Below are 15,091 nucleotides of genomic sequence, written 5' to 3' on the forward strand. Positions count from 1 at the left end.
TGAAGGATGTAAAGTCTCCATCCTTCTTAATGGCTGCATAGTATTCCATGGTGTACATATACCACAGTTTGTTGATCCATACTCTCCCTCTTTTATAAAATTATAAGTAATTTTATTTATGGAAAAATAGTGACATTTTGTAAATAAAAAGTTTTTCTTGTCTCATCTTTTGAGTTGTAACTGAGTTAATTTCATTAACTATTTTTAAACCAGGTAGTATTCTGAATTTCACACACAAAGAAATTGAGGCTTAAAGCAATTCACTCAATGTCATATAACTTGTAATAGAACTAAGATTTGAACTGAGTATGAATGTTTAGCTCTCCAACCTTTCCTTTTTCTCACCACCTGTACATCCAAACTCATACAGTTTGCCTCCCAAATGAAGAATGAAATATCATGTCTTCCCTCCAGCATCCTACACAGTCCAGTTACTAAACTGAACAAGAGTGAGATTCTGCCTCTAAAAATAGCCAGGCATTGTGGTTGGTGCCTGTAGTTCCAGCTACTTGGGAGGCTGAGGCAAGAGATAACGTAAGCTTAAGATTTCAAGGTTCCTGTGAGCTATGACACCACTCTACCAATGTTGACAAAGTGAGACTCTGTCTCAAAAAAAGAAAACAAAACGAGTAAATACAGTAGACCCTCTCTGAGTTGACCCCTAAGGGACTATAACATATTGGTCAACATAGGGACTCGGCCTACTGTACTGATACATATGTGTGGTAAATGTTTGGTCTATGAAAAATTAGGTCAATTCAACTATAGAAGTTCTACTGTAATTTAATTTTAGGGTTTATTTTTATTTTGAGGTTTGCTTTATTTTGTTTTTTTGAGACAGAGTCTTGCTTTTTTGCCCAGGTAAGAGTCCTTTAGCTTGATCATAACTCACTGTAACCTTGAACTCCTGGGCTCGAGCAGTCCTTGCAGTTAAGTATCTCAGGTAGCTGGGATTATAGGCATATGCCACAGTACCCAGCTAATTTGTGAATATTTTGTTGAGACAGGCTTTCACTATGTTGCCCAGGCTGGTTGGGAACTCCTGGCCTCAAGTATCCCCCCCAAAGTGCTGGGATTACAGGCAGTCATGAGCCATCATACCCAGCGTTCTTTAAGGTTTTTATTTGGTGGTAAAAACTAAGTTACTGTAGAAAAGAAGTTGAACTGTAATAAGTAGATTAAACACACTGAAATTTGAAACGCTTATTGCCTCTTAATCAGCAGGTAACTAAAGCATAATTGCTAATAAAAAAAGTATTTTTCTTGATCACTAATTCTAGGATGAAGAAGCTGCTTTGGCAGATGGTGAAGATGTTCCCTATGAGAACAGTGTTAGACAGTTTTTGGGTGAATATAAATCATGGCAAGACAACATTCAGACAGTTCTGTTTACATTAGTCCAGGCTATGGGTCAGGTTCGAAGTCAAGAACATGTTGAAATGCTCCAGGAAATTACTCCCACCTTGAAAGAACTGAAAACACAAAGTCAGAGGTAAGAAAGCCTTCCTTCCAGTCAAAATATATCAAATGTAAGCAAAACATCTGATATATAGTAAGTTTGTCTGTCTTGACAAACCTTTTCAGTTTTGGTCATATTTTTATAAGTTGTTACCTGGAAAGCATTTCATAAATGAGCCATTTTGTTTTGTATTTCAGTATCTATAATAATTTAGTGAGTTTTGCATCACCCTTAGTCACTGATGCAACAAATGAATGTTCGAGTCCAACGTCATCTGCTACTTATCAGCCATCCTTTGCTGCAGGTATGAGAAAAGACCTGAGTCTTGATCTTACACTAATCTACATGTAGATGCTAAGATGTTTAATTAAATATAACTGTTTAATATTAAATATTTAAACTGTGTCACACTAGAAACTCAAACTGAATAGATTTCAGCTTATTTTTTAAAAATACTCATGTGAAAGAGTTAAAATGCCTTGTATTCAAATACTGTTTATGATTTTTAGAAAATTTGTAGTTCCGGCTCGGCGCCTGTGGCTCAAGCGGCTAAGGCGCCAGCCACATACACCTAAGGTGGTGGGTTCGAATCCCCAGCCCAGGCCCGCCAGACAACGATGGCTGCAACCAAAAAATGGCCGGGCGTTGTGGTGGGCGCCTGTGGTCCTAGCTACTTGGGAGGCTGAGGCAGGAGACTCACTTGAGCCCAGGAGTTGGAGGTTGCTGTGAGCTGTGATGCCACGGCACCCTACCCAGGGGGATAGCTTGAGGCTCTGTCTCAAAAAAAAAAAAAAAAAAGAAAAAAGAAAAGAAAATTTGTAGTTCCACCTCACACAGAGGTAAGAAACGACTGTGTATTTGTTGATTTACTTCTCTATGTGCCGGGATATACAAACACATTGGGACCATTCTATGAAAGCAATTTTTGTTGCTTTTTCACACTTATTATTTAACTAATAGTTTATTTGTCATTAAGTAATCTTTAACAATGACTTAATGGCTAAATTTAATATGCCATTTTATGACTGTTACATTAGCCTTCATTATTGGGTAATTAGGGTATCCAGAGGGTGTCCCAAAAATGTATGCACATTTTAAGGAAGGAAAAAACTGTATTAAAATTGTAATACTCAGTATTTACCAATAACAAAAGATGACTACAAATAATGTTTGACTTCTGCAGTTTACAAGAGGTACTTCTAGTTTACCGTTGGCATCCATACACTTAAGATTATGGCAAACTACTTTTGAGCAAGGCTGTGAGACCTCCGGGATCCTCCCTTTGTGCACATCACACATAGCACCATGCGTCTCAAACTGAACCACAAATGCCATTTAGGAGCATGTGCAATCATTAGGCATGTTGGAAGTTCTATTGCATACTCAGGCTTCCATTTTCATTGTACTTCCACAACATTCTTGAATTTCAGATACCACTTCACAACAGTCTTGCATTCCTCCAACGACAACTGTGCTTCTGCCATTGTCTTTGACTGTCCTGTCTGTCGCTGGTTACTCTAGCATTCATTTGATTAACACCATCCTTAGAGCAAGCATCATACCACACATTGCTACCAAAATTCAATTGAACTTCGAAAAGTAATATAGAGATCATGTTTCTTAAAATGTGTACACATATTTTTGGCACCCCCAGTATACGTTTTTTGGATGTCAGAAGCTAGTGAACATTATCGTACAAATGAGTATCTCAATATCTAACTGTTTAGGATATATTCTTAGGAGGACAATTGGAATGTCAGAGGGTAAAGATTTGTAATTGGTTATTTAATATGCCATTGATCACCTCCACCTATTCTCCTGTCCTCTTTCTGTTTACATGTTAATTGAACCGCTAACTCTTTCTCTATAGCAGTCCGGAGTAACACTGGCCAGAAGACTCAGCCTGACGTCATGTCACAGAATGCTAAAAAGCTGATTCAGAAAAATCTTGCTACATCAGCAGATACGCCACCAAGCACAGTTCCAGGAACTGGCAAGAGTGTTGCTTGTAGTCCTAAAAAGGCTGTCAGAGACCCTAAAACTGGGAAAGGTACTTAGTTAGAAAAAAAATGTCTCAAATTTGTATATTAAATGGTAGTTTGACTTACATATGTTTTCGTTGCTTCGTAGCTGTGCAAGAGAGAAACTCATATGCAGTGAGTGTGTGGAAGAGAGTGAAAGCCAAGTTAGAGGGCCGAGATGTTGATCCCAACAGGAGGATGTCAGTTGCTGAACAGGTGACCATTTTTGAAACACATTTTAATGCTGCTGGAAAAGTGTAGGTTTAAAGATGCTTGCCACCCATTTCTTTGATGGTTCATCAAGATGAAGGAACTTAAAATCTGTTTTCAGAGATTCAGAAGATTTTGAGTAACACAGCTCTGGAGTTGTCACGTATTCACCATTTTACTCTTTACTGTTAACTGTTAGGACTTTGTTTCCCCTCCCCCAGTTTTCCCTTAACCAGAACCCCAAATTCAAAACACTTCTAGTCCCAGTTATTTTGGATGAGGGATATTCAACCTGTATCTGTATCTGTAAAGCATCCTGGGGTATCACTGGACATTTGTCTGAAATCATTATTCTGAGATTCTTTTTTTTTTTTTGGAAATAGGGTCTCAAAGCTGTTGCCTTGGGTAGGGTGCCATGGGGTCATAGTTCACAGCAACCTCCCACTCAGGCTCAAGTGATCCGTCTGCTTCAGTTTTTCTATTTTTAGTAGAAATGGGCTTTCTCTTTTGCTCAGGCTGGTCTCAAACTTGTGAGCTCAAGCAGTCTACCTGCCTGGGCCTATCAAGAGTGCTGGGATTATAGGCATGAGCCAAAGCTCTTGGCCTATTCTGAGAGTTTTAATTAGATGTATTAATATTGAATGTATGATAGCTGTTTATTGAAAAAAAAGTTAAACCTACAGAAAAAATGTAGGATGCCCATACGCTTTTTACCTAGACTCACCAGTTAACACTTTCCTACATTTGCATCATCATTCTTTGTGTATGTATAAACACAAGGTTTTTCTGAACCATTTGAGAGTTAATAGACATCCTAATACTTCATACCTAAATACTTCAGCTTTTGTCTCCTAAACAAAACATTGTAATGCTATAGCTGTTACATAATTGTCAACTCAGGAAACCTAACACTGATGCGTTACTAGTATCTAACATCACTCCATATTCACATATCTCCACTTATCTCAGAGTGTCCTTTGTTGCTCAGCCCTCCTCTCTGAGCATTGCTCCTCCTACTCTCCAGCAAGATCTATGCTTTCTATACACAAACAGTTGCTTCTCCACTTAGGACAGGGCTTTCCCCATAAGCATATTGTAAGTTGAAAATGCATTTAATACCTCAATAAATTCATCATGATGTAGAAAATTTTAAGTCTGAACCATTGTAAGCCAGGGACTATCTGTGCTTGTCCTACTTCCTGGTCTCCTTAAGCAGGGGCCCTCAAACTTTTAAAACAGGGGGCCAGTTCACTGTCCCTCAGACCGTTGGAAGGGTGGACTGAGGGCCCTGGGATGAATTGGCTGCTAAGCAGGACAGACAGCGGTGGCAAAGCGGGCCAGATAAATGTCCTCGGCGGGCTGCATGTGGCCCACGGGCCGTAGTTGGAGGACGCCTGATCTAGAGGAATTAAGAGCCTTCCCCTTTCCCTCAGCATTTTTTGTCTAGACCATTTGGCATGCAGGATGTGCCTCATTTTTATATTCTGCTATTTTCCTTACAGTTCAATTCAGATTTAACATTTTATTACAGGAATGTTTCTTCAGTGATGTTTCTTTCTCTGTATTTTATATCACGGGACACATGCCAGTTTGTGCCACCTTTGTTGAGATTAAGTCAGATTTGGTCAAAGGTGGTATCCTCCTAATTTTACCATTATAGTTATCCTTTTCTTCTCCTGTAAAGTAAAATTTGAGATTATGAGTATCCTTTTCCCCAATGCTTTGGCATCCACAATTCAGATATTTTTTATTTGATTTTTTGAGACAGGGTCTGTCTTTACTGATTGAGCTAGCTTGTAGTGGTGTCATCATAGCTCACTGCAACTTCAAACCCCTGGGCTCAAGTGATTATTCCTTCTGTAGTCTTCTGAGTATCTGGGTCTACAGGTGTGAATGCCACACCAAGCTAATTATTTTATGTAGAGACATGTTTTCACTATTGCACCGGCTGGTCTCAAACTCCGGGCCTTAAGTCATCTTCCTGCCTTGGCCTCCCAAAATGCTAGGATTATGGATGTGAGTCAGTACCCAACTCATAATTCAATTTTAACATGAGCAAGGAATTTTGTTTTCCTTTTTACATTATTATTGTGTAGGACTTGTACTTAAACTCTTCTTGGGCAAGAGTTTTTGTTTTTTGTTTGTTTTTTGAGACAGTTTCACTATGTCGCTATTGGTAGAGTGCGGTGACATCACAGCTCACAACAACCTCCAACTCCTGGGCTTCAGCAATTCTCTTGCCTCAGCTTCCCAAGTAGCTGGGACTGGGATTGCAGGCACCCACCAAAATGCCTGGCTTTTTTTTGGGTTGCAGTTGTCATTGTTGCTTAGCAGACCCAGGCTGAACTCAAACCCACCAGCTTTGGTGTATATGGCCAGTACCCTACTCACTGAGCTACAAGTGCTGAGCCTATTTTTTTCTTCTTAATTTTTTATAAACAGTTTTGTCAAATTTGTCAAAAAACAAAAGATGGCCAAGTGCAGTGGCTCATGCCTATAATCCTAGCACTCTGGAAGGCCCAGGCGGATGGATTGCCTGCGCTTAGGAGCTTGAAACAAGCCTGAGCAAGAGTGAGACCCCCTCTCTACTAAAAATAGAAAAATTAGCCAGGTATGGTGGGCCATGCTTGTACTCCCAGCTACTTTGGAGGCTAAAGCAAGAGGATTACTTGAGTCCATGAGTTTGAGGTTGCAGTGAGCTATATAATACCATAGCACTCTACCCAGGGTGACAGAGTGAAACTGTCTCAAATAAAAAGAAAAGGAAAAAAAATATCCAAAACATAAAAGATAGTCTGAATCAGAGATGTGTCCAGAAATTTTCTAGTAGTTTAATGGATTTATGTGCTTTTCATATTTTTATAGAATCTTAGCTCTTCATTTTTTTAAAGGATACTTCACTATTGTGCTTTTTATTTTGATAGTTATTCAATTTTGTATGAAAGTTAAAGGGTTCACAGAGTGGCATAAGTATAGAGTCTTTTGCATATAACTTTTTGCAGAGCTTATAATTCAGCAGATAGATATTTAACATTTACCATATAATTGGACCCTGATGGATGCTCTGGATGTAAAATTGATTATGTTTTGCTATAAAAGAAAATTTAACTGAATCAGAATTAGTGGACATTTGTTAAGGACCCACTGTATTCACAGCCTGTGCTGAGCCCTTGTGAGGGGGTGGTGACTGGTGACTTTCGGTGTTCAACTCCAGGAGCACGTATGGGGTCAGTAAGGTTCGCTTTTCATCTAAGGAGGCATAAAGATTCAAAGGGGTGGTGATTTCCCCAAGACACTTCTTATAAGCTGTGGGTTTATGGGAGAAGCCCAGCTTTACTTACCTTTTCTTTCCACCATAGCAACTACACATCCTTTGGGTAATTAATTTGGGTGATTAGAAGCTTACTTTTAATTAAATAATTCATATGTGAAGCATGTCCTTAAAGGTTTAAGTGGCTTCTTTAAATACCATCCTCTCTATTTTTATAGGTTGACTATGTCATTAAGGAAGCAACTAATCTAGATAACTTGGCTCAGCTGTATGAAGGTTGGACAGCCTGGGTATGAATGGTGAGACCGTAGATGAGTCTGGTTAAACGAGGTCAGACATCCACCAGAATCAACTCAGCCTCAGGCATCCAAAGCCACACCACAGTCGGTGGTGATGCAACTGGGGGCTTACTCTGAGGAAACCTAGGAAATCTCGGTGCACTAGGAAGTGAATCCTGCAGGACAGCTGCACTCAGGGATACGCCCAACACCATGGCCTGCAACCCCAGGGTCAAGGGTGAAAGAAAGAAAGCTCACCGCCTGAACACGGAGATTGTCTTTCTGCCACAGAACAGCAGCAAACGTGTCAGGAGGTTAGCTGCAGAAAGAAATCGGGATGCCGCGGAGCACAGAGTGATTCGGAACTCCATTCCACCTGACCCTGTGTGTACAATCCAGGAAAAAACAAATCCCGCTCAGAAACAGAGAAAACTGGGGCCGCGAAGAAATCACAGCCAAGGAAGATTTGATGCACTCAGATTCTCGTGTAACACTTGTTGCTTGGCAACAGTACTGGTTGGGTTGACCAGTAAGTACAAAAAGTCTGTGTGATATGAATTTCAGAAATGGACTGAAAATGGAGAGCTATGTAACAGATACACTACATTGGAAGAACTTCTGAAATGAAGGGAAAAAACCACCCCATTGTTCCCTCCTCCTCCCTACCACTTACCCATTCCCCTTTTACCTGATCTAGTAGATTAGCCATACTTCAAATTCACTTTTATTTCAATCCTTATATTTCATACACTTCCGTCTTGATGCTGTTAACAACTATTTGGAGTGATAAAGAGAAATTTCTCCAAAACCACAGATAACATGGAAAATTCAAGGATTGTTTAAAGGTCTGGTGATCACATACAAAACGTAATTCTGGTTATTTAAGTCATTTCTGTGATTCTATCATGTACAGTTTCCAGAATTGTCACTGTGCATTCAAAAGTAATGAATCTAACAGACATTTGATTTAATGTACACTCCCCTTTGCTTATAGTGTGCATATATTTGGAGGTCATTCAAATTTTCCCTCTTGTGTGATTGCTGTAGTTTCTTTCATAGAAAGTAGCTAATCTAATGTAACCTTTTACCTTTTAAAGAACCAGGATAGAGTACCTATTAAAGTTTTACATTGTTGATGACAGATTAACAATAAAGTGATGTTCTGGTGGAGGTAGAGTGAAATGTTTTTTTAATTCAGTTTTTTCATTTGATATTTTTAATTTGCACTTTGTAGATTAAAAGTGCTTAGGTTACCTGGCATTTTAGGACATGTACATGAAACATCAACAAAGTGAGGTCAGTCCACCAACATCTTTTATTAAATTCAGTTAATGAAATAGTCTGTGAAGTGCTTTACTTTTTGCACAATTTTAATAGCTTGCTGTTTAGTAATACATTATAGTGAATTCATGATCAAGGTTTCCTTAAATTTAGCATCGCAATTCAGTACTGACTGTGTAAGCTAAGTTGTTGATCCAAAATAAAAATCCAGACTGGATAGGAGTCTTAAAATCAAGTATCAGCTCAAAATAGAACACAATTGAAATCTTAAATTATTTGAGTACATTTTCCCTGCATTTTAGAGATTAGGATAGTGGTCATTTTCTAGTTGCCAGTCTTTACAGACGAACTTGAAAGGTATTAAGGAAAAATTCCACATAGCTCTGGGCCTTTTCTGTATTCTGATTGCCACATTAATCTATAATCTTTAAGTACCTGTGAGAGAATGCATTTCAGTATCGGTGCTTTCTTAATACTTTAAGAAGTATTGCAAGAAAGGTGGTATTTTTGAATACCATGTGTCCATCAGCAAATTAAGGAACCTAGCGCATCAAAGTTTATTTTCTCCATTTGTTTTGAACCTTATCTTCACAATCAAAACAACCTAGCTGGAATAATAATGCCATATTGTATTTTGCACACTGCTTTATTTCCTAGAGGCTCTTGGAGCTATTATATTCATCAATTACCTCTGCTCTCTCAAGATTAAAGTCTTTTTAACGTTCTTTATTGTTGTAACAAGGAAAAACTTATCACAATGCTAAAACCAGTTCACATTAGTTTGTTACAACTGATAGTATTCAGAAATTGCTTCCTCTTTGGTAAACAAGATTGAAATAGGGGAATTTTATTGCCTGTATTTTGAGGCATCAGAGGTACCTGGCACCTTATCTAAGCATAAGCAAAACAGCTTTATTTCAAAAACATGTGCCTCTGGTAAATTAATCCATCACTTTTACTTTAAATGGTCCCTCAGAGAGTAACTTGGCATATACAATGGATGTTTGGTCATGTGAGGCAGATATGAGTAACTGATGGCTTCACAGTCTTGCTCTTGACTGCACTCTGGACAAGATCCTAGTCTGTACTGTTTGGCTTCCTTTGGGAAGTTCTGTAAAAGCAGCCATTTTGAACATTTTTAAAGAGACCTCATCAGTTAGATTGAGAAGACTGGGCTATGTTATAGGGATTATCTTGTAAAATAATGTAAAGTTAAGAGTGCTGAGATGAGAAGTTATGCATTTTCAATGACACAAAATACCTGTGGAAAACCAGGGATCCTCTCCTATTTCTCACCCTTCCTCTCTCCTCTCTTCTAAGATTCAAGGGGTACAGAGTAACCTACAAACAACCTCTTCTATTCAAAGTACTCTTGGAAATTGAAGTTAATTTTCAGTGTTTTGTTGCCTTGAATTTTCTAGAATTGCCTAATTTTTAGTTGATTTCTCTGCTGTGCTATGGAGGCTTAGTATTTTGGGAGCTAATTTCTCTTTTACTGTTTCTTTGGTGTGTCCTAAGTTTCTCATTAATTTTGGTCTTGAGTTCTTAATATAGGCTGCTAGATGATTAAGATTCTTTTGTGTCTGACACTTGTGGTGAGTTGTTCTTGAGACATGTGAGATTTCTGTGTGAGAACTGATAATCAGGCTCTTGATCTGTGTCTGGAATTGTTTTTTTAGAGCCTAAACCCAAGTTCAGGGTGAGGGCTTATAATAGAAAGAAAAACTTTCATCACTTCTGCCCTTAATGCTTGCCTCTATTATCTAAGCTTAATGAGTAGTTTTCTTAATACTGTCCAATGTTTGGTGTTATCTGCATTGTTTTTTGTTTTGTTTTATAAATTGTGGTTGTTCTGATGTGTGAAACTTAAGGAAAGAGCCATTTAAGAAATGCCGAACAGGGCAATGCAAGTACAGCCAAATATTAGAGTTGATGTGCAATCTTAGGTCCTTTTTAACCTGGGGTATTATAGGCAGTACTTTAAATTGAAAAGTCTTCCTTGGCCTATTTTCCTCCACATTTTTGTAATTACTCTGGGGGGGTTTGTTTTGGCAGTACTAAAATCAAAGGAGCTGGTTCTTCTTTTCTCCCAGTTCTTTTCATATTAAAGAAAGCACCTACAGTTAGCCTGTTAGTCACATACATCAAATATCAATGAATGCTTTAGTATTAGCACATTTAAGCATCTTTGTTTTACATAAAATTAGACGAGTGTGAAAACCAATGTTCCATTTTTATATCTTCTTGAGCTTGTAAAATGCCAGTAATTAGGACTTTTCCCCCTTTAAATCAAGGAGGTAGAATTATTAAGCAAGGGTTACTTACAGGTGGTAGATTTTGTTTTCAATATTTGGTTAGTATTTAGAAAGATTCCTTCTGTTGGGAAAATCTAGCAAGTATCTCACATTTTTCCAAATGTTGGGGAGGGGGAAATTCATTGTATTATGAGACCCTAAGGATTTGTTGTACTTTTCCTGCTTTTTTAGGCCTGGATAACAACCTCACCAACCTTAGTTAATGGAAGGGCAAACTGACTCTTGATTATCGACTCAAGGATTGTAGAACGCGAACCACTTAGGGTCCCTTGCTTTCCATGGGAATTTGGCCTGGGCTACTAGGAAAAAGCTATTTGTCTTGCTAATTTAAAAATGTCATACCATTAGCTCGATTTTTAAACATGGTAAACTTAAAAATTGCATGTTGTTCTGAAATGTAGACTTTAAGAATGTTTTTCTTTCAAAACAGGCTGATTAAATACAGTTTTCCTAACAGTTGAAGTTTCAGCTCCTCTTTGAAGTTATTATGCCAGTTATTTTTCTGGTTTAAATTTCCCTTCTATTTCCAACTGTAATGTCAGTGGCAACATCATACTTCACTTGTTAATTTACTTTTTACCCTTATTGTAAGAGCAAGTTGCGTTGAACTGAATCTTCCTTGTCCTAGTAACATGTATAGTGGCTTCTCTGTACAAAAGGTGGTAATGCCTCCCGATGGGTATAATTTTGTGATTGTATTTAAGATTAAAAGTTGAATAAATCACACCAGCTTCCTGAAAATGTTCATAATGCATCTTTTGGAAAACAAAAATACATGCCAACTTTGTGCATATTTGCATTAATATGGCAAAGATTGTATGAAGTACTGTTTTTCAAAAAATAAAGGTTCAGTCTCAAAATCTATAGCATTGAAGTTCTGAATTTATTGGTCATAGTAGATTTCAGAACACTTAGTTTGGAACCTAGGCAGCTTTTTTTTTTTCCTTTAAAGTACTAATTAATGCCTCAAATATTTTGATTAAAAAAACCTTAATTCTCAAGAAGGTGATATTGTATTTTTGAACAGCAGTGGAAATTTTACTTCCAATAGGAAAGTCCTTATTAAGGCTCAATTTATTAAGTTTAATTTTGGCAATATTTAAAAACAAAGTTTCTGCGGGCCATTATTGATACATGCATTCTCTGGGATGTGAAAGTCTAATGGAAAATAGAAACTGTCCAGCTTGGTTTAATAGCTTGAAAACTGCATTTGTTCCTGCTAGTTTATGTTAAGAGGATTTATGTTAACTGCTTAGTCATGCAGCACATTTCAAAAGATCACATCCTGTGTTTCTAGGACAAAAACAAAGCTCTAAAGAAAGCTACATTATGGGTTGGTGTTTCTAAATAACTAGGCCAATTGGAAATTTAGTGAAAGACTTTATAACAGTGCTCCTAGGCTCTGAATTTAGAGATTGATCTGGGAACACATTCTTGAAAAACTACTTTGTGGAGAAACTGCCACTCTAGTTAATATTTTTCACCTACCTTACTTTCACAAGCTGGTGTTAAAAACTATGCCTTCTGTACACAGGGAACTTGAGTGGAAACCAGAAGCATATTTTGTAGCAAAAGTTGATTTCCCAAAGCAGAAATGTCATGTCAGTTTTTGAAGCCTGATAAGGACTCAATGGCCGGTCTTTGGGAAGTGCACCAGCGCTCAGGGTATTCACTAAGTATATGGCTGCTGATTGCTTAGATCCTTTTGTCCTATTCTAAAGAGGTGGAGGAAGGCTACTCAACCTCCAGTTTTAAACCTCCTACTTCTCCCCAAGTGGAGGGGTCTCTGTACCAACTAGCTGCATTCTTACCTACACAACCTATTTTTTCTACAACATTCCTAAATGTGGCACTTCATGGAAGAGTTGCGTGCCTTTGCAAGGCTTTTTATTTTCTCAAGTGTTTTGTACCTGGTCCAGATGCTTCCTCCTCTCTGCAAAGATCTATGGCAAATTTGACACCTTTTCATGAAATTCAGTGTTCCTGCCCTTTCTCAATTTTCGTGCAGGCAGTATGTGGTCTGTTGTAGCTATGTTCTCTATTTCTTTATATGAGCTGTCTGAACTTTTTTGAGGACTTAGTAATTAAGAAATCTTTAAAAAATAAAATTAAATGCTATAATACAGATCACTACAAAAGGATGAAAGACTCGTAGTTAAAAACTATACAAAGGGATAAAAGGTTTTAAGTTAAAAACTAGTTAATTTAACCTGAAACAAACATCAGACCAGCATTTGACATGATTTTGTTAGTATTGAATAATTAAAATCAAATCACTTGTTAATGTATATGAAATTCTGGATAGAAAAGAAAAATGTCTGAACGGAGTTCCTAAATTGCTTATGAATTCCATTGCTTATTAAAGCGTTTACATCTTCTCATAACCTGTAATGCAAGAAAGTTCACGTCAAAACTAATCCACAAGGGAGCTTACGGTCTATAAGGTAAATGAAGTGCGCACAAAGAATTTTCCCTAAAACCCCCACGTAAGTCAAGTCGATAATACATTCTTCACACGTTCACAAACTATGCTGGCAAGGCCTTATTCCCGTTGGGTAGACGAGAAACTCTCAGTAAAATCGGCATAAAGAGCTCTTTTCACGAGTGACCGATCTGGGTTCCAGCCGCGGCGGAGCTAAGCGTCACATGCCCCTGTCCGCCCTCCGCCTGGTGGCGCGCAGCATATTTTTCCAGTACTCAATTGTGCAGAGAGGTTTCTCAGCTGCTTTAAGATCCAGCCACAGGGGCACGAAAACTACCTGGGCAGCTAGGCCTGAGCAAGCCCGACCGACAGTTGAACCGCTTCCGAAAGCCCCAGGCTGGGCGTCGCGCAACCCCGCGCGCTTATTGGTCACTCTCCGTCCCCGCCCCCTCGACTGGCCAGGTCTTTCTGTCCTTTGACCTCCATTTCAAGCCATGCGCTGAGCATCGGTTGGTTTGGCTTCCCTTAAGCGTGGACTCCGTCCGCCCAATAAGGAGCGAGCTTCGCGGAGGTTGTCGGGAAAGGCGGCCGGCCTATATAAGCGGCCTGCTGGGCGTTCCCTCGCGCTGGGATCGCCGTGAGTTCTTGGCGAGCAGGTGGATTTGGAGGTTAGCTTACGCTCGCTCAGACGGCATCTCAGGGACGATGGCGGAGGGAGATAATCGTAGCACCAACTTGCTGGTGAGTCGTGGCGGCCTGTTCCGAGGGAAGCTGGCGGGGGGCTTCCGGACTTCGGGGGGTATCGGGGAGCAGCCATCGCGGCCTCATTCCTATCACTACGGCCAGCCCGGCCCTTCCCTCTCTGTTTCTGGCTCAAGCCTGCCCCTTAGTCTTTTTGACTAGCTCCTGGGTGGCAGTCACTAGTCGAGTCGACCCTAACCATCCTCTGGGGGTGATGTGCAACCGGGCAAGGAGGGCGCGTGATTAGTCACAGACTGGGGACCTTGTAACAAGCCTGGGGCGCGACTAAGGGTGGAGGGTCAAAGGGCTGCTGGCGAGAAGTTGAATTAGATTTGGCACAACTTAAAATGGCAGGGAGGCTGCGAGCTTAACTCCGGGAAGTGGGAGTGGGATCCAGCTGGAAGGACAATAGAAGGCCCTGGCATTTGTCTGGAATTTGGAAGTCAGGGGGTCACATGGCGACTGGAAACAACTTTAGATTAACAAGCAAGGATCCGAAGGAACTGCAGTGAGGTGGTGTCATAATCGGACAAATTTTATTCATTGCAAATTTAAGTGCACCCACCATCTAGGCAAAATTTCTCCATCACTCTAACCCAAGGAAAGGCAGGCCACACGCTAACAATAAAAAGAGGAACCAAAGAATATAATTTGGGGGTTTTGAATTTCCGAGAGCCGGATGCGGACAAATTAAGTGACTTTGCAGGCCAGTTGGGATTGTGCCTGATTTTTCACTCGCATTTGTTTTTAGAAATGCATGGCTTCTCCCCATACACACACACACACACACACACTCTCCTTTTCTACAGTTAGCCCTCAGCATGGATCCTTTTAAGGGGACTGAGGAACAAAGAGGTGGCCCAAGCCCTATTGAAATGACGATTCTGGCTGAGAGCTCCTGATCCCAACTCAACTACTCTTCTCTCTTTCCAGCAGAGCTGTTTAACTTCAAGGAGAGCAAGACCTTTGGTCTGGGATTTCTTAGATTCAAATCTGTTAACCCGCTAAGGCGCCAGCCACGTACACCTAAGGTGGCGGGTTCAAATCCCCAGCCCGGACCCGCCAAACAACAATGACGGCTGCAACCAAAAAA

The 15,091-nt window shown here is 39.7% G+C and overlaps 2 protein-coding genes across 5 annotated transcripts in view; both read left to right on the forward strand.

The window, feature by feature from the left end:
* Positions 1–11,695, forward strand: part of SMG1 (SMG1, nonsense mediated mRNA decay associated PI3K related kinase) — a 155,558-nt gene extending 143,863 nt beyond the window's left edge. For all 4 annotated transcript variants that reach the window (XM_023513771.1, XM_003790714.3, XM_023513769.1 and 1 more), the window contains 5 exons: positions 1,281–1,492; positions 1,657–1,763; positions 3,330–3,509; positions 3,590–3,696; positions 7,180–11,695. In XM_023513771.1, the coding sequence (XP_023369539.1) occupies positions 1,281–1,492; positions 1,657–1,763; positions 3,330–3,509; positions 3,590–3,696; positions 7,180–7,257 (684 nt within the window). In that variant the 3' untranslated portion in view covers positions 7,258–11,695. The remainder of the gene's footprint in view (positions 1–1,280; positions 1,493–1,656; positions 1,764–3,329; positions 3,510–3,589; positions 3,697–7,179) is intronic.
* Positions 11,696–13,888: 2,193 nt separating this feature from the next.
* The window catches only part of ARL6IP1 (ADP ribosylation factor like GTPase 6 interacting protein 1), a 12,377-nt gene continuing 11,174 nt past the window's right edge, over positions 13,889–15,091 (forward strand). Inside the window, exon 1 of the mRNA XM_012805730.2 lies at positions 13,889–13,998. Coding sequence (XP_012661184.1) covers positions 13,963–13,998 — 36 coding nt within the window. The 5' untranslated portion in view covers positions 13,889–13,962. The remainder of the gene's footprint in view (positions 13,999–15,091) is intronic.

This window comes from Otolemur garnettii, unplaced genomic scaffold (assembly GCF_000181295.1).
Source record: "Otolemur garnettii isolate 467f Iridium unplaced genomic scaffold, OtoGar3 scaffold00044, whole genome shotgun sequence".
Taxonomy (NCBI): Eukaryota; Metazoa; Chordata; class Mammalia; order Primates; family Galagidae; genus Otolemur; species Otolemur garnettii.